The 19041-nt window shown below is 40.3% G+C and overlaps 1 protein-coding gene across 3 annotated transcripts in view; it reads right to left on the bottom strand.

Annotated features, from left to right (window-relative positions):
* Positions 1 to 19041, bottom strand: part of CTNNBL1 (catenin beta like 1) — a 164944-nt gene that overhangs the window by 27197 nt on the left and 118706 nt on the right. For all 3 annotated transcript variants that reach the window (XM_076011114.1, XM_012754875.2, XM_012754874.2), the window contains 2 exons: positions 3519 to 3616; positions 983 to 1063 (listed from right to left, as the gene is read on the bottom strand). In XM_076011114.1, the coding sequence (XP_075867229.1) occupies positions 983 to 1063; positions 3519 to 3616 (179 nt within the window). The remainder of the gene's footprint in view (positions 1 to 982; positions 1064 to 3518; positions 3617 to 19041) is intronic.

The following is a 19041-nucleotide window of genomic DNA, read 5'->3' as shown; positions in this document are numbered from 1 at the left end:
GTACTAACGCTAGTGTATTTCCCAATGCACACAGCTCTGCCCTAGCTGGACGGTCCCAATGTGGTGGGGTGGGGGTTGGGGGGCGGTGCTGAAACTGGCTCTCTTAGTGAGGTTCAAAAACCTCGAGTGTATCTTTAAGGCAAGAAGACTGAAAAGAGAATAGAGTGATACAGCAAATCAAGATCACAAGGTAAATGAGGTCTACAGCCTTGTAAAAAGGCAAGAGAGGGATCATTTTGTAATGTGACCAAAGACTGAGAAGTGTATTGTAGGGGACAGAATACGAACCAGACATTAAATAGCAGATGTGAAAACTTACCCTGATTAAGGAGTACAGATGAGAAAGCTACAGATGCCAGAGACCAAAATGGAAGAATGTGAAAAATACAGAAGGTAGGATGACACCATAGTAAACACAGCCCCTCAAGGGGAAAAAAAAAATCTGGCAGGTTTCACTCCCTCAGCTACCATCAGCATAAGAAAATGAGGGCCAGCCACTGTATTCGCCTTGGCTGCAGTGCATCTGAGCTTCCCTTCCCTAGGTCTCCAGTTGTCCCCCTGTAAATGGGGGAACTGGATTCAATGGCCACTCAGTAGTGATCACCCTTCCTTAAAATGCCTCCCACAGGATTATAGAAGCCACAAGCATTACCAAGACATGCTCTGCCAACATAGTACCAAGCCAACAGCACTGTACTTTGGCCAGATTTTCTAAGAGAAGTCCTTGTCAAGGGTACTTGTGCTATCCACCCAGACTCCCAGGTCAGACCTGGATCAATGCTACATATCCTTCCTCCTAAGAGACTGTCACTCCTGTCAGAAGAGTAGTTATAACCACTTGGCAGACGGTCATCCACTCTGCTCTTACAACACGTTAGACAGCACCTTTGCCCTTACCTATCCTGTGGGGAGATATGACGTACACAAGGGACCCAAATTGAGTGCAAGTCAATAGCTGGCAAAAGAGAGGCGGGATACGTACGTGTTTTTCCCCTTCAATCTTCTTGTCCGCCACCTGCATTGCACTCAGATACTTAAAATGCAACTCCATTAGTCTGTCAACCTGAAAGAGAGAGATTTCACAGGCCTGAGTGAGAAGGAAAGAGAATACCAAGGCAGGAGAACAGTGGAGCACCTATTCATCTCACTGTCACTCCTTACAAAGAGAGATCCACTCTACCACTTCTTACATCCGATATGAGCTTTGCTTAGGGACACATCAGGAACGGATCAAAGAGCTAGGGTGGAACAAAGCAAACACTTAGGATGGATGCACAGTGTGAACCAACAGGCCCATTCCCAAAAGGAGACTATGCATTCTCAGCCCTTCTCTGACTCCCAGGAATTCAAGTTGTTAAAAACAAATAAATAAATGAAAATTCAAGTCCCTTCCTGCAAAAAGAAGGAGCTTGAAGTTACATACTTGATATTCACTTAGAACTTTATAGAAATTTCTTTTTTCAAACTGAAACCTTTCATGTTCGGATTCTGCCCCAGAGCTGATCTTTTTTTAAAAATGCCTGAGTAAAATCTTTTTAGTTGCTGTCGAGTCAGAGGAGAGTGCAAGAAAAACTCCTTCAGCAACTTGAAAAAAGGCCCTGACTTTTGCTCGGCAATAACTTAAAAATAAGTTTTTAAGTTTAGCAATGTCATGCTTCAAACATGGGCTGAGGAATATTCAAGTAGGTTTGAAAAAGTTTCATTTTTCCCTAAGACTTCCAAAAGACTGCAGGAATACTGTGAAGCTAGCCAAAATTCCTAGCTTATCTTTTTATCAGGCTGGCACCACTATGGCTCTTGGCAACTCTGGTATTTATTTATTCAGGAGCTGATATTTGTAAATAGATGTTGCTTCAACATGGCAACAGATGGTCTGGGAAGACTGTGCCCAAACCCTCTTTAGCCAACAATGATGACCCTAAGACCTTTTACATTTTAGTTTACACAGTATTTTCATGTCCATTCTTTCCTTAAATCTTAAAAAACCTGATAAGGTAGGCAGGGAAGATAGACAGCAATCCACATTTTAAAGATGAGGAAACTGAAACATAGATGTTAAATGATGTCACCAGGGTGACATGACACCTAAGATATTCTGTGTCCTAACCCAATGGCCTCCTCTTCATCATGCTACACTGCTAGTGAGGGTAGAGAAAATCAGAGGTAGGCTCAGAGACACGGTCTTAAACCTCTCTCCAAAGTAAGGAATAGCTTTAGCTTTACCTTGGACACAAGCAGGAAAGAAGTTACTGTAGGTTAAAAAGGGGGTTTTGACCCTTAATTTTTCTCATCTGGAATTGCCTACTTATATCGGGTATGATAAAATACATAGGCTTTCTGGACTCAGCTGCCTGGGTTCAAATCCTAGCTCTATTACTTACTAGTGATGTGTTCTTGTGCAAGTCACATAATGTGTCTAAGCTTCAACGGCCTTATATGTAAATATGAATAATATCCATACAAGGACAAACCACACAGTTTTGTGAGAATATATGCAATAATGAAAGGTACCTGCTCTATTACTCATTTCAAAGCAGTCACTTAGTAAATGGTAGCTCTTGGTTACTGTTAAAAATCTTAGGGTTTGGCAAAATAGATAATGATAGAAAACATCCATCTAATCTCATTGACATGCTCATTCCAACTTCCACAGCCCTTCTAAGGTCAGGCTCTACCATTTCCTTATCATCTTCATTTTTTCATCACCATTCATCTAATTTACCTCCCACTGACTTTCAAGATGGGTATTAATGTCTCCATTTTATTTATTTATTTATTTTTTTGAGACAGAGTCTCGCTTTGTTGTCCAGGCTAGAGTGAGTGCCGTGGCGTCAGCCTAGCTCACAGCAACCTCAAACTCCTGGGCTCGAGCGATCCTTCTGCCTCAGCCTCCCGAGTAGCTGGGACTACAGGCATGCGCCACCATGCCCAGCTAATTTTTTGTATATATATCAGTTGGCCAATTAATTTCTTTCTATTTATAGTAGAGACGGGGTCTCGCTCTTGCTCAGGCTGGTTTTGAACTCCTGACCTTGAGCAATCCACCCGCCTCGGCCTCCCAGAGAGCTAGGATTACAGGCATGAGCCACCGCGCCCGGCCTAATGTCTCCATTTTAAAGCAGAGAAAGTGAGGCTCAGAGTGGCCTGGAAAGTAGCAAAAACAAATTCAAATCTAGATGTCTGAATCCCAAGCCAATGCTCTTAATCACTTTGCTACGCCATGAACCATCCCCGAATCAAAAATCTTATTATAATCCACATTCACTGGGTCTAAAAATCTCCTTAAAGTGCTAGTTAATATCACCTTGAGGTGCTACCATTCCCAGAGGAATGCATTTAAAGATGAAAAGCAGAATAACCAGAAAAACCTTTGAGATCCATGGAAATGGGGCCCAGCTGCTGGAAAAGAGATTTTAGGGCAGGAACATTCAACCCAGTGTCCCTCAGATCACATCAGGTAAAGAGCTTTTCTAGCCCGCCAGTCCTGGTCCCATCCTTACAGTCCAACAATCACCCACCTTCTCACTGTCATTCTCAGTGAATTTATTCAGAAGCCGGGTTCGCTGCTGCCCTCTCAGGTTCCGCAGGAGGGAAGCCAGGATCGAACAGACATGCTCTGGGTTGGAAAGGAGAAAAGAGAACATGCTGAGATCAGAGCAGTAATTATTACCTCTCTTCAAACCTCGTCTGGTTCTTTTGAGGGGGAAATACGCAGGCCTCTCTGACTGCTGCTATTGATTAATACAAGCACCTAAATTGTGTCACTAGAAAACTGAACTGATCTCCACACACTGTACGAAAACATATTCAAAAGGGATGATATCCTCAAGGACAACTTGAGCAAGTGAATCAAAGCTAAGTCAGAATTTCCATTCTGCCTGAGAATTAATTGATTTTTATTGTCCACAACAGAACCTCAAACAAATCCCCCATTTACAGAAATAACCTGTGAATAGAATGTGAATACCAGCCATGACATGGGCATGTAACGAGTAAAACATGTTCTACAGAATTCTCAAATAACCTTATAACTTTGCCAAGTGAATGCCCCTGGAATTAAATAAGAAATATGACAGAGTCCCAGCATGACCACTTACATTCTGGTGTAGCCCAAACCTCCACTTCAAGTTTAAAGGTGGCTTGGACCATGAACACTTCAAAACAGTGAACAATGCTTTCTGAGTTCACATAACCCGGTGGCTTCTCTTATGAAATACTATTCTCCTATTCTTGGAAGAAGAGGGTAATTGAAGGGTATATTATAGGCTTCAGTTATAAAAAGATTCTTTTCTTTAAAAAGAACTTTTAAAAATCAAGAATAATGACCTTGAAAGGGAGGTGACAGAAGCCTACTCATGGAGAAAGGGCAAAGCAAAGTTTATGTTGAAATAAAATGCTCATAGAGTGAACAACATTCTGTTTGAAAACTGAAGAGTATTTTCATATGCTAAAGTTACCTTGAGTTCTCAAAAGGCCACTCGACTATTGAGGCCACATGTAAGTCTCTTACTTCTCTGATCATAGCATAGATGGAATTCTATACTAGTGTTTTTTCTTCACTTCTACCATGAGCATTCCTCACCTCCTCATTTCCCCAATCTCTTAACACCAGAGTGGTTCAGTCCTTAGGCTTCTATTTTCTATCTATATTCACTTCCCTGGTGATCTCATCTTGTCCCATGGCTTTGAAAACCATTTACACACTGACAACTCATAAACGTGAATCTCTAGGTCAGTCCTGTCCTCTGAACGCTGACTCAGACATTCACTTGTCTACCTGCCCTCTCCACTTGGTTGTCTAACAAATTCTTTAAACGTAACATGTCCAGAATCAATCTTCCTCCCAGAACCTGTTTCTCACAGTCTTTTCTGTCTTGTTAATTGCAACCAGGCTCTCCAGATTCTCAAGCCCAATACAGTGAAGATGACCTTGATTCTTTTTTTTTTTTTTTTTTTTTTTGAGACAGAGTCTCACTCTGTTGCTCCAGCTGTAATGCAGTGGCACAATCTAGCTCACAGCAACCTCAAACTCCTGGGCTCAAGTGATCCTTCTGTCTTAGCCTCCCGAGTAGCTGGGACTACAGGCACATACCACCATGCCCAGCTAATTTTTCTATTTTTTTGTAGAGATTGGGTCTCACTCTTGCTCAGACTGATCTTGAACTCCTGGCCTCAACTGATCCTCCCACCTTGGCCTCTCAGAGTGCTAGGATTACAGGTGTGAGCCACCATGCCCGTCCTTATTCTCTTCTTTCTCACATCCCACAGGAAACCTCATCAGCTCCACTTTCAGATTATCTCCAGTATCGCACTGCTTCTTACTACCACCACCACTGCTAGCACCTGGTCCGCACCACCGTCAGTTCTTGCTAGGAATATTCAATAGCCTAGTGGTGAGTCCCCCTGCTCCCACCCTTGCCACCTTTGGCCTAATCTCCACAGAGCAGCCAGAACGATTCTTCAGGCTAAAACCTAGAGCTTCAGAGCTGTTTAAAACCTTCCCATGACTCCCTGACTCAGACTAAATGCTGCTTGTAACGTCAGGCTGTTCCTGCCTTGGGGCCTCTGTATTTACTATTTCCTCTGCCTGAAATGCTCCTCCAGATTATGTGCATGGCTTACTCTTCAAATCTAGTTTTACTCCACTGTCCTCTCAGCAAGGCCTTCCTCTGACTATCCTGCTGAAAAAGGTAATACTCTATGTAGCTATTTTCAAGTCCTATCTGCTTTATTTTTTATCATGTATTACCTTCTAAAATACTATATTATTTATTTTGTTCACCATCTCCCTTCAATTAGAATATAAGTTCCATGAAGGCAAGGATTTTTGTCTGCTTTGCTCAATGCTATATCCCCAGTTTCAAAACAATGGCTGGCACATAGTTGGTATTTTGGAAATACCTGCTGAATAAATGGGAAGAACCTAAGTTTTCAGTGGTGGGGTGTGGGCTGGGGAACAGACCACCTTTGAATTTGCATATCTTTCAAATGCCTTTAAATAGTGTTCACACTTTTGTAATACTGCCTATCACAAATTCAGAGCAATATTATCTTTGCATTGCTAATATTCTTTCAAACTGTCCATTACAAAATAGTCCTTAGAGTTTTGAAGGCTTCTCCCTGGGGAGCTATCAGTTTCAATAAATTATTTCTAATTGGTAGATTCCATTTGTTGAGTATATAAAAATATAAAGTTTTCCTTAAACTATGCTGTGGACAGGGGTATTATACACCTTCTCAGGACTTTGGGTTCATCCCAATATCTTTCTTTAAACTCTTGTGTAAAGCAGGGACTAAGGTGGTATAATCTCCATCTACTGCAATCACCTACAGGGTGGGGTGAGGTGGGATGAAGTAGGGTGGGGTGAAGTTGAAAGTGGAGAGTGGAAAGAACAGGCCCTACCCCCATGGGAAGGCTAAAAACATCATGAACCCAGGGTAAGGACAGTGAACTAAGAGAGCTCAGCTCAGGGTGAGAAAGTAGGATAAGAAAGGGACGTCTTTCGAGGAACACATCAGGGAAAATCTTCTGACATCTGGACATGCCAAGAACAGAAAATTAGAGACAAGGAAGAGTCAGGACATCATCAGTTCTGCAATCTTTGGCCAAGCAAGTTGGGTATGGCTCTGAGCTCTTCAGCTGGTGAACAGACATGAGATAGGCCATAATAAATGCAGGGAATTCTAACATAATCAGTTCTGAAACTTTGAAATTACTTAGCATGACAGCTGGTTAACAACCTCCAGGTATATATATGACAATCTGGCAACTGCAGAAGAAGAAAAAAAACAATCAGAGCCAGCATTCTCAGATTATCTGAGGAAAAATCTCTCACTGTATAGATGAAAAAACAAAGGCCCAAGGAGAAGTGACTTGTCCACACAATTAACTGGTAGAAGTAGAACTCAAACTTCGGATTACTCACTCATTCACCTCTGTGACTGTAAAGTGCAGGGGGTTCAGGGTCCCAAACAAGTAACACAGTATTCCTAACCTAAAGGGGCTCCTTATCTAGTGGAGAAAACAAAACAATAACTATAGTGCTGTGTGGCAAGTTCCATTACTGAGGTAGACAAAAGGGAGTTAGCGAGCACAGAGGAGGGACAACTGACCAGAAGGATTCCTACTGGAGGTAGCAAACAACTGAAAACCTTAAAAAACAAAAAGCACAGCCAACAACTAGGTAGAGAAGAGGAGAGAACATTCCAGGCTGAAGGAACAATATTTGCAAAGGCCAGTTTGGATGGAGTGCCACATATATGTGGGAGAGGGGTCAGATGGGCAAAGGCTGGATCATGGAGAAAAGTGACACAGTTCTACCAGTGAATTTTAAGCTGGGGAGAAACAAGATCAGATATGAGTTTAGACCAATCTCCTTAGAAGCTACATTCCTTTTAGAGATCAAGATCAGGAAAATGTTTCTCTTTCCTAATGAATTTTTTTGTACTTCCTTATCAAGGTTTCCTCTTTGCCTTGGCTATTAGGAAGCTCAAAGATGAATCTATACTCAATCATGAGAAGGAATTTCTTTTATTGTTTTATTACTGATTTCCTTCACTCCTCCACCAATGAATTTTAAAATAAAAGCAATGGATGATGCACATGATAAAAATCAAACTATACAAAAAGGTATAAAATGTACTCAATAAATATTAATTGAGCATCTATACTAATATTTTTCTTTTCCCATACTGCTTCTACTATCCCATTCCTCTCTCCCACGAAAACTACAAAATACCTTGTGTACATTTTCAGGGGAAAATTTATATTTCTCACATATATGTATTTCCTAATATATCTTTCCATATCAGCATCCACACTTTTTTTTTTTACTAGCTATCTATAATTCCACTGAACTTATTTATCATAATTTAACTAGTGCTCCATTCATGGGTATTTTAGGTAGCTGCCAGTTTTTAGTTGTTTGTTTTGTTTTTGCTATTAGAAAAAAAATGCAATGAACATCCAGATTCATGTATTCTGGCATACTTTTGCACATTCCTAATAGTGGAATTCCAACTTACGGTGAGTTGTATAATTATTTCATTATATATTACAATGTAATAGAAATAAAGTGCACAATAAATATAATGGACTTGAATCATTAAGAAAACATGCCCCCACTCCCCAGTCTGTGGAAAAACTGTCTTCTATAAAAATGGTCCCTGGTGCCCGAAAGGTTGGGGACTGCTGAATTAGAGGACCAAGAGAAATTTACATATAAAATGTTGAAAGATACTGACAAATTATCTTCTCAAATGGTTGTAGCAATTACACTTCCACCCTCAGTATGAATATCTGTTTTCCTATATCTTCATGCAGATTGCAAGAAATTATGACAACTCAGATGAAAAATAGGATCTTCTTCCGATTAACATGTTTTTGTTATGAACAAGGTTAGGCAACTCTTCCTATGTGTATTAATCAAGTTCTCCAGAAAAATAGAACCAATAGAATAAATATAAATATTTAATATATACAAAGAGATTTATTATGAGGGATTGGCTCACATGATTATGGGGGTTGAGAAGGCCCATGACCTGTTGTCTGCAAGCTGAAGATCCAGGAAAGCCAGTGGAGTAGTTCCAACATAGCCCAGAGGAATAATGTTTTACCGGTTACCTGGGCATCCCTTAGCCCAATCAAGTTAAAAAGTAAAATTTACCATCGCATTATGTATATTGATTATTTGTTTTGCTTTTTCTGTGAACTGTTTTGGCCTTATCCTTTGCTCAATTTTGATTTCTATGAGCTCTATCTTTTTTTTTTAATTTATTATTATTATTTTTAAGCCAGTCAAATTTAGCAGTGGGGGGTTGAATACCAACTTTAGTGACACTAATGTTAATAAGTTCTGATAACTCACTACCACTGGACCAGCCTATGAGCTCTTTCTAAATTAAGGATATTACTTTTTCCCATATATGTTGCAAATATTTTCCCTAGTTTTACATTTGTCTTTAGACAAATTCTTACTCAAAGCTAAGATTTCGTACCACTATATTGTTTTGCTGTAAGCTGCTTCAAATTCCTATTTGAAAGTAAGTAGGGTATACTAATAACTGTCATCATTTTTATTGTTTATCTATGCCAGTAGGCTTACTTGAGTCTGTATACAATTTTTTCATTGAATACTCACAACTAAGCTACAAGAATGGTACTATCCTCACCTCCATTTTATAAATGTGGAACCTAAAGTTCAGAGAGGTTCATTAACTTATTTAAGGTCACATACTCGAGTAAGTGGTTGGATCTCAGATTTTGATCCAAGTTGTCTGACTTCAAACTGTTAAGCTTTCCCTACCATGGTATAGGTTTCCCACATGTAAAAGGCAATCATCAATGCTGTTGAGATAAGAGACCAGAAACTAAGCCATGGAAAACCTGCAAATATGCCTCATATTTAGGCTCAATGTGCCCAAAGGACAGGCACTATGTAAATATGGATTTAAAAATTAATAGTTTTAATAAGAGTAGAATGAAGTAAAAGGCCATATGGAGAAAGACATGAATAACAAATGCTCCTCTATTTTACTGAATTAGTCTTTGCAGAAGCAATTTCTACCAGACTCTAAACAAAGAGGAGACTTTGGATTTCAGGCAGTTGCACAAATACTGAACCAGAATTTCTCAGTAATTTTCCCTTTTAATCTTGCTGATTAAGATGGATGAGGAAGAGTTGCAAGAGAATGTTTTTTATACACCACTACAAGACCAGGGAGGGAGGGCTGGGTGCTGGTGGAATGGACAGAGGGTATCAGGAACTATAATTTTCAAAAAAGAAAATGTAATAAATAGAAGAATCATCTTTTTTGGCACCAGACCACATTAGCATGCATTTCCACAGCTCACCCCAGCCTGGAGCACGAGATATCTTGATCAATTGGAATGGTATACTAAGAACAAATGACATTTACCTATTTGTTTGGGACTTTAAGTAAAGAATAAGTTGCCAGTTTCAGGAAACCTGAAGCTGCCTATGTCCCTTCCATCTCTCTACCTACCTGGATGTTGCAGCCTGCCATAAGCCACTGGTGCCTGTCAGATAGGAAAACACTTCAGCTACCCCAAGTTTTACACACACACACACACACACACACACACACACACACACACACACACACACACACACACACAGTTTTATTAGCTACTAATAAATGTAGCTTCTCTAAGAACAGATTTCAGCCCAAGGTGGTGTCAATTTTTCATGCACCAAGGAGATGGGGAGAACTGCTGGCACAGAGAGCAGAGGAGATAACAGGTTTATCTGCTGGCCAACACCGCTCAGCTGCTCCGTCATTTCGACAGGATAAAATGGAGGTGAAAGATGGCTATGGAGCTGTCAACACAGACGGGTTGGATGTGGTAGCTCCTACTCCAGAGAACAATCTCTAAGGGAGGACCCAGGAAGTGCAGAACACAGACACACAAACAGAGACAGACAGACAGACAGACAGACACACACACACACACACACACACACACACACACGGCTCCACAGAAGGGAAGGTCAAGCAAATCTATATTTTCAAATTACTAGGCAGAGAGGTAGGCACCCTGGCATCTAGGTGGAGTGTCAGAGAGCCAATATTGAAATTGTGCCAGTGTGAGTCCTGCCTGCTGGGTTCCCTGCTCCACAGTTAAACAATTGGCTGCCTCAGACACTAATTACTGAAACTGCCTGGAGGGGTGGCTCAGGCCCGCCCTTCCCCTAGCTCTCTCTTCAGGGTTTTTCAAGGGTGATTAGCAATGAGTTAGACCCTTGAGTCTATGCAATGGGGCTAAAAGTTTGGTTTTCCTGGGGCAGTTAGAGTTCTATAATTTTCAGAGCTGCAAAGAGAGTTAGAAATCTTTGGTCTGACTCCTCTGGGGTTCTGAGTATAGAAATAATAGCCCAGAGAAGGGACGTGATTTGCCTCAGGTCAAAAGTACCTCTGTGGGCCACTCCCACTCAAATCTAGATCTGCAATTTTTTTCCCATGCAAATCACAATAGATACTTCTGAGAATCTGATGAACACTTATGTATGCTATCCCTCCCAAAATACATACATAAATGTAACAATTTCCATGGAGTTTCAGCATTCTCATCTGTTAGTGAAGGCTCCTTAGTTAAGAACTCTGATTTAATATACCCAAATCAGAGGTCTCTGCAAAACAGCACAACCAGACTGTGACAGTCACTCCAACCTCATAGTATGTGCCATTTTTGTAAGGAATGGGATAAACTAGCATCTTATCCTTACTCTTACAAAAAAAGGTATGGTCCAAATTCCAGTAGATATTTAGTTAATATTACCCTTTCTCTGTGAGAATTGCTTACAAGTAGGCCTTTTGGGATCCCACTTCTGAGACAGACACACAGAGAAGACTAACTCATAGGATCTGCTCCAGATATGCCAATGAGTGAATTAACTAACCTTATGTGAGGCTTTGGGATCAGAGAGACATGGATTCAAATCTTGTCTCTGACACTCACTAGCTGGTTAAGCCACAGGCATGGCACTTAATCTCCAAGTCTCAGTTTTTTTATTTATAAAATGGGGCTGTCCCTCCCATCTATTAAATTGTATTGAAGGAGGTATAGACACAGTAGGCAAGCAACAGACAGTAGTTTGAGATCTGCTGTATTGAAAAAGAGCATAAGAGATTCTCTCACCTACACCTATCATAGATCACCAACTAACTCCTTCCATACTGCATCCTGATCACATACATGTCTGCCACCGAACATGTTTCAGTCTACCTGGGTCATCCTAACTAGTCCCTGCTGAGTAAAACAGGAACCTAGATCACTTGGCTTTCTCAGCCAGTATGGCTATTTTCCATAAATCAAGGTTTGTTCTAACTGTAAAATGGAGTAAGGCCAACTTCACTCAGGCTCATTAATCCCACAATAAATTAAAATAAAGTGCTTGTGTGTAGCTGCCTATAATGCCAAACAATACAAGATTCTGGGAGACCTGCAGACAGCCCCAAGGCCAGTACTGACTATTCACTAGTAAGGTGAAGGACACAGCATATCTCAGCAGAGATGGTCCTACCTTTTAATCAAAATAAATACACTTGGCTATGATAATCATTTTGCCTTTTGATCTTCCTGCAAGAACTGAAAATTTAACACATGATCTGTAGAGGAAATGAAAAATAGCTTCTCTTTCTTGAATTATATAATCTAAGGACAATTAAAGAGCATGAGGTGGTACAAAACAGCAGCCATTTATTTACTCAAAATTCTGAGTACCTACTATGTGCCAGGCATGTAGCAAGTACAGGGACTGTAGAGATGAAAGACAGCCCACTCTGAAATAGCTCATCATCTTATGATTAAGGCTAAGAAATAAACTATAATAAGATACCTAATTAACTGGCACACATGTAATATACATAGCATATATATGAAGGGCCCCTAATTCAGTGCGGGTAGGAAAGAGGAACGCATGAGTAGAGGCAGCTATACACATGGGAGGTTAAGAGATCAGAATTGAGACAAAGGGAAAACATTCTCCTCAGAGACTTCCAGGAGAGATGCAGAGCTGCGTGTGTTACACTGCAAGCGAGTGGCTGTGTGCTCACAGCTTCACGTTTTTGGTGGTAAAGTTGGTAGACAGAAAGAAACCAGGATTTGCGGTTCTATGGGCACAATTAATTCTTGAAGCACGACCTGGACCGTATTCTTGAAGTCACAGATAAATGGAATATATATGGTCCCCAACTTAGGATGGTTTGACTTACAATTTTTGATGTTACAATGGTGCAAAAGCGATATGCATTCAGTAAAAATCATACTAGTACCCATACAACCACTCTGTTTTTCACTTTCAATAGAGTATTCGATAAATTACATGAGATATTCAACACTTTATTATGAAACAGGATTTGTGTCCGATGATTTTGCCTGATTGTAGGCTAATGTAAGTGTTCTGAGCACACTTAAGGTAAGCTAGGCTAAGCTATGATGTTCAGTAGGTAAGGTGTGCTAAATGCATTTTTGACTTATGATATTTTCAACTTATGATGGGTTTACTGGGATGTAACACCGACGTAAGTCAAGGAGCATACGTACTATTTATATTAACAAGTCTTCCAAGGTGAGGAGTGGGCAAACAGAAGGAAGAAGGTAACTAGGTTCATAGCAACAATTCCTAAATTTGACTTCTTCATTCTTCTGTACCAAGAGAGGTACCTCCAGATTTCAGGTATCCTGCTGGAATCTCTGTTGAAGTTTTAGTCTGGCGAACAAGGGATGACTATGTTCATCACCTGGGCCGCAGGAGAAGGCTTCTAGGAATCTTTGGCATAGGATTCACTCATTAATTCATAAAACAGGTATAGGAATACTACAGTGTATAAGACATAGTGTTTGGGGACAGAAATAATCAGATCCTGCCCTCCAGGTGTGGTCTGTTGTATCTAAAATTACATGACAGAAAATACTACATGAGGTGATGGATATGTTAGCTTGATCATGGTGATCATTTCACAAGTACACACGTATCAAAACATCAAGTTGTACACCCTGACATGTACATATAATTTTTATATGTCAATGATAGCTCAATAAATCTGTTAAAAATTTTTTTAAAAAATAAAGTTACAATACAGAAAGTAACAATGAATGGGACAGAGGCAGAAACTACTGATGGAACAAACACTTTCCCAGCCAGGGGAGCTGGGATGACTGGTAGGAAAGGTGGCATTTGAGCTGAGACTTGGAGGATAGGTACAGGGAGAAGGGCCAATAGGAGCATGGGTATTCAAGCAGATGAATCAATAGGAAGCAAAGAAATTAAACTGGAAAGCACAGGATACGAGCAAAGAGCTGGAAAGAGATCTGTGTGGCAGAAGGCAAGGGAGGATGAAAGGCAATGAGGTTGAAAAGATGGGGTACAGATCATAAATGCTGGACTATGAAAAATAGACCCTGACCATCATCCTGATGGCCTGGCATTTCACTACTGGCCCAGCCTGGCTGGCCACTCTGCCCACCCAGCTTCAGAGCCTGCACCTGCCTTCCAGCAGCCCAATGGTTAAGAGAGACACACATGGGTCAGCCTGAATTCTATTCTTAGGATGGAAATGGTCCCTTGTCCTTCAACCATCAGCCCATATCTTGGCAAGATCTTGCAGGGCCACTTTAACATTCAAGGCCATGCTGCAGAGCTGCCTTTGTTTCTACAGAACATCTAAGGCCATTAGCTCTTTTGTTTTAAGGAAATCATACAGCAGTGTTCTCTCACTTCTAAAATTACAACCATCTCTGTGTTACTGTTGAACCTTGCTGCCAACCTCCTCCCAGCTCCCCCAGATGGACAGACATCCTGGTTTCTGATAAGACTCAGAATGCAAACAGGACGTTTAAAATACCCTAATTAGATCGATCTTGACTTCAGCAGTGGAGTACTAGAATACAGATTAATCTGTTCCATGCTTGGCACTGGCAGCTAACGTAGCAGGAGGCCCTGTCAAATCAACCCATAAGATTATACTCCTCTGCCTTTCTTATTATTTTTTCTCTTTTTACATTTCATTATAATGGACATCTGCCTAGCAGGGGATGTGGCAACCCAAGAAGAGTCACATGTGTGTGCTCAGCCACTCCAGTTGAATATTGATGCAAGTCAACTCAAACACTCTTTTCAAGACAGATGGATCTCTGTGAACATCTATATATAGCCTCTTTAACCACACACACGATATATTCCTATTCTTCACAAACATTTACTGAACATTACATATGTGGCAGACACTGGGCTAGAGAGACTGGAGACTTAGAGGCAACATTTATTGCAAACCTACTATGTGCCTGTGTGTGCTTTGTACACATTATCTAATTCTCACAACAATCCTAATAAACACATTTTACTAGTCTCTCCATTTGACAGATAAGGAACTAGAGTCAGTTGAGAAAAGAAATTTGCCTCCCAGGGTCTCACAACCAGGAAGTGACCTAGTTAGTTCCACTATAACAAAACTTGGTCATTTCCCTCAAGAGTCAAAAAATATCCAATACGCATATGAAACAAAAAAGCATTTATTAACCTCACTAGTAATACAAATCAAATCATGACACAGTTTCATTTGATGAAGCTTTCAAAATACTTAATGCCTAGAAGGCTATGCAGAGGTGAGTTCTCATACTGTGCAGCACAAGAGTACTCATATTACAATGAAACTGTGCTGCCACAGCAATCTCCCCCATAGATGGTAAGCTCCTCAAAGGCTGGGCCCATGGCTTAGTCATTTATGTACTTTCAGTAGTTAGTCCTGTGCCCAGGAGTTCAACTAATGCTGAATTTGACATTGTAACAAAACATCATGGTATGAGTTTGCTTTAAGAGGTAACAGATGTATAAAAAAGAGAATGCATGCCTATTCTCTGACTCTTTGAGCGAACAGAGAATAAAAGGAATAGCTGACTCCCTGAGAGGTTTTGGATGAACCAAATCCTGAAGAGTGAGTAGGAATGTATCAGAGAAACAAAGAGGCAACGGCAATGTAGACAAACACAGGAGGTTCAGAGGCAGAGAGATATGAGGGACACAGCACAGGGTAGTGGCAGGTAGTGAGTGGTGGGGTGGAAGATGAGGCAAGAACCGTGTATGCTCGACTGCAGAATCTGGCCTTTACCCTATAGGACTTACAGGACCGATGATGGAGAATAAGCAGTAAGACCAGATATGTGTTTCAAATACTGTTCTGGAAGAGGTGCAGGAATGTACACTGGAGGAGAAGCAGGTCAGATCCAGATATTACAGAAACATAAGCAACAAACAACACACTACATTTAAGGTATATCTAATATTCAATTCTCCCTAAGCAAAACCTGAAATAGTTAAAGACCTTTCAGAAAGAACCCCTATTCCCTTCCTTCTTTCTCAGGGGAAGGAAAGTGTAATATGCTACAGCAGAGTAAGACGACATGGATTTCTAGCATTTAAGAAAAATCTCTGTGACTTTGAACAGGTCTCTTCTCCACCTATTCTTGGGGTCTTGACATCTTTGTCTATAAAATAAGAGAGATGGCCTAGGTGATTGATAAGGTCCTCCCTCAATTCAATTATAAGATTCCAGTTATCATAAAAAGATGTGAACAGCTACTGAATGACTTAGCAATTCCACTCTTGCGTGTTTACCTGAGATCATGAAACATATTACCACAAAGACTTGTATAAGAATGTTTATAGTATCTCTATGCATAATGGCCAAAAACCTGAAACAGCCTGTCAACAGGAAGAATGGAATAATAAATCCATACAATGGAACACTACCCAGCAATAAAAAGGAATTATCAATGCATACAACGGCCATGGATGAATCCTAAAAACAACATGCTGAGTGAAAGCTTAATCCCATAAGAGTATATGTATATATGTATATATATGTGTGTATGTGTGTGTGTGTATACATATATATATATACTGTACAAGTCCACGCATAGGAAGTTCTAGATGAGGCTAACCTAATCTATGGTGAAAACTCAGAACAGTGGTTACCTTTGTGAGGTAGGGGGAGGAATCTGACTAGGGAAGGGCATGAGGGAGCTTTCTGTGGTAGTAATGTTCTGTATCTTGACAGAGTACATATTTGTCAAAACTTATCAAATGGCGTACTCAAGATCTGTGCATTTCACTATGCAATTTTATATAAAATATACATATATATGGAACTCTAAGTTAGTGATATGTATGCTGAAGTGTTTAAGGGTGAAGTGTACTGTTGTTGGCAACTTCTTCCATCAAGAAATAAAATGAATGGATGACAGAGAGATATGGATAAATATGTGATGATACACATACAGCAATATATTAATTATAGAATCTAGGTGGTGGGCACATGAGTATTCAACTTTTCTGTATGTTTGAAATTTTTCTTAAGAAAATGTTGAGAAGGAAGTAAGAAAATAGTGAGTGATGTGAACTTGGAATATAAATGATAAAATTCCCAGGGGCTACTTTTCCAAAAAGCAGTTTTTATATGTCTGTTGTTTGAGATTTTAAATGCCTTTTCCATTGAAATAGGCCCACTGAAACCTATTTAATGTGAAATACAGTCAAAATTAACTCAGCATTCTCATTTTTCAGTTGTGACAACATTCCACAAACATTGTCTAAGCACCTACTGGGTGTAAAGCAGTAAGATAGGTGTTGTCTTTGGTTAACTCACTTATTTTCATCATTCCCATGGGATTCCCTTCTCTCCTTTCAGAATGTTCCAGCAGCATTATGGATTTAAAAAGTGTTTAAGTGCTATCTTAACTAATTTACAGCCCTGTATCTGTGGGAAAATGTGCCTTGCAGCAAAAAGTGGATATGCATGCTCTGGAAATGCTTCTTTGTGCTATATTACTTTTCTTTAAGAGCTTTGAGAGAAAAGACCAGAATGATGTGGCATCTAGCATTCCCTCTCAGGGTGTGGAGTGAAAGCATGAAGTTTCCTAGGTCAAGTGTTCATAAATCAGGGAAAGCCCATATCTCAGATGGGTTGAAGGAGAGGTCCACGAAGCTTTAAGTGCCTGCCATGTATGTATACAACCATCTCTTGTGGAAAATAACTCCAACCTGTACTTTCCTGTCTTGTTTTCTATGGCTCCTGTAATGTGCTTTGTCAGTGAGACCAACCCTATCACTCCAGCAGCAGCAGTGTGGACTGAGGAACGATGCTGGTTCTAGGGAGTACCACTGAAAAATGAGCTGGGCACCAGTGACCCGAGGAACTTGGAGGAGGCCTGGCTACACTCTGCCCAAGAGAGATGTTCTGTATACCAAAGGGCAGCAATCAGACTGGCTGAGATTGCCAGTTGCCTACCCAATACCCATTTCTCCTCTTATTTCTTAATAACAGAACCAATTTTATTTGGAGAAGTAATGTGACCAGCTTTAAAATACAAACAAAACAACAATCACAGTTTTCCTTATAACATGGTATAACCATGTGATTAACTTTGGGTCAGAGATTTAGGCTGAACTGGTATTTGGGACTTCCTGGAGGGGATACATCTTCTTCTGCCTGCCTGTCTCCCCTTTTTGTTTTCCTGCTGTTTGGAATATAGACATAATAACTGGAGCTCTAGTAGCCATCTGGGACCATGTGGCAATCTAGAAAATAGAAGCCAGGCATTTTTATAGGTGCTTGGGGCACATTAAAAAGCAAACAAAGATCCTGGCGCTGTGATAAGAATGGCAGAATAGAATGACAGCAGGAACCTGGGCTCCCGGTGACACCATGAAGCTGCCAGTCTAGACCTGCTGACCTCAGGACTTGTTTCACCTGAGAGAGAAATAAACCTGTATGTGTTCTATTTTGTTTAAATCATCATTATTTCTAGTCTCTGTTACTAGCAATCAACTGCAATTCCTAACTGATATACTTATCCAATAAGTTCTTTTCTAGGAAGTCCAAAGTGGGGTCAAAAGGGAAACTGAGAGTCCTGAGTTCAGGTATCTACTCCAAGCAAAGCTGAACGTATAATCTCACTCATTTCTGGAAGCAGCCACATATTCCAGTAGAGAAAGTTCTAGAACTGAAAGTAACTATTGGTGCAAAGGCACATTCCTTTCTTCTCACCTCACTGTCTCAGGGGTCTCCTTAGAAGACTTTTCTGTTATTATACATAGACTCTGGAGAACCTGGCTGCAAGGACAGTTACAGTTTTTGTTTTTTTTGTTTTTAAATTAACCTTCATCCTTATATTGGCAGAAATAAATGTCTGGAGTTTCAGCACCTTATTTTATCTTTGTATTTCCACAAATACTCACCTTAGCAGCACCTACACCAGCAGCATGTGAAGAACTGCCATGAGACTAGTTTCTGACTCACCAGACTAAGATGTTTAATGAAGACGGCTATACATCAGCATGGCTGGTTCAGTTCAGCTTCCTACAGCATATCACTTTTAGGAGTAGTTCATCTCAATTAATTTAAACTGATTTTGTGGCCTAGAAACCTTTTCAGGAGTTAAAAAGTACATTATGTAGTTACCACTCCTCTCCCTACACCCACCCAACAGAACACATAAAAAATCTTCAGATCCTGAAATGA

This window comes from Microcebus murinus, chromosome 16, assembly GCF_040939455.1.
Source record: "Microcebus murinus isolate Inina chromosome 16, M.murinus_Inina_mat1.0, whole genome shotgun sequence".
In the NCBI taxonomy this organism is placed as follows: Eukaryota; Metazoa; Chordata; class Mammalia; order Primates; family Cheirogaleidae; genus Microcebus; species Microcebus murinus.
This window is presented reverse-complemented; position numbering and strand designations above follow the sequence as displayed.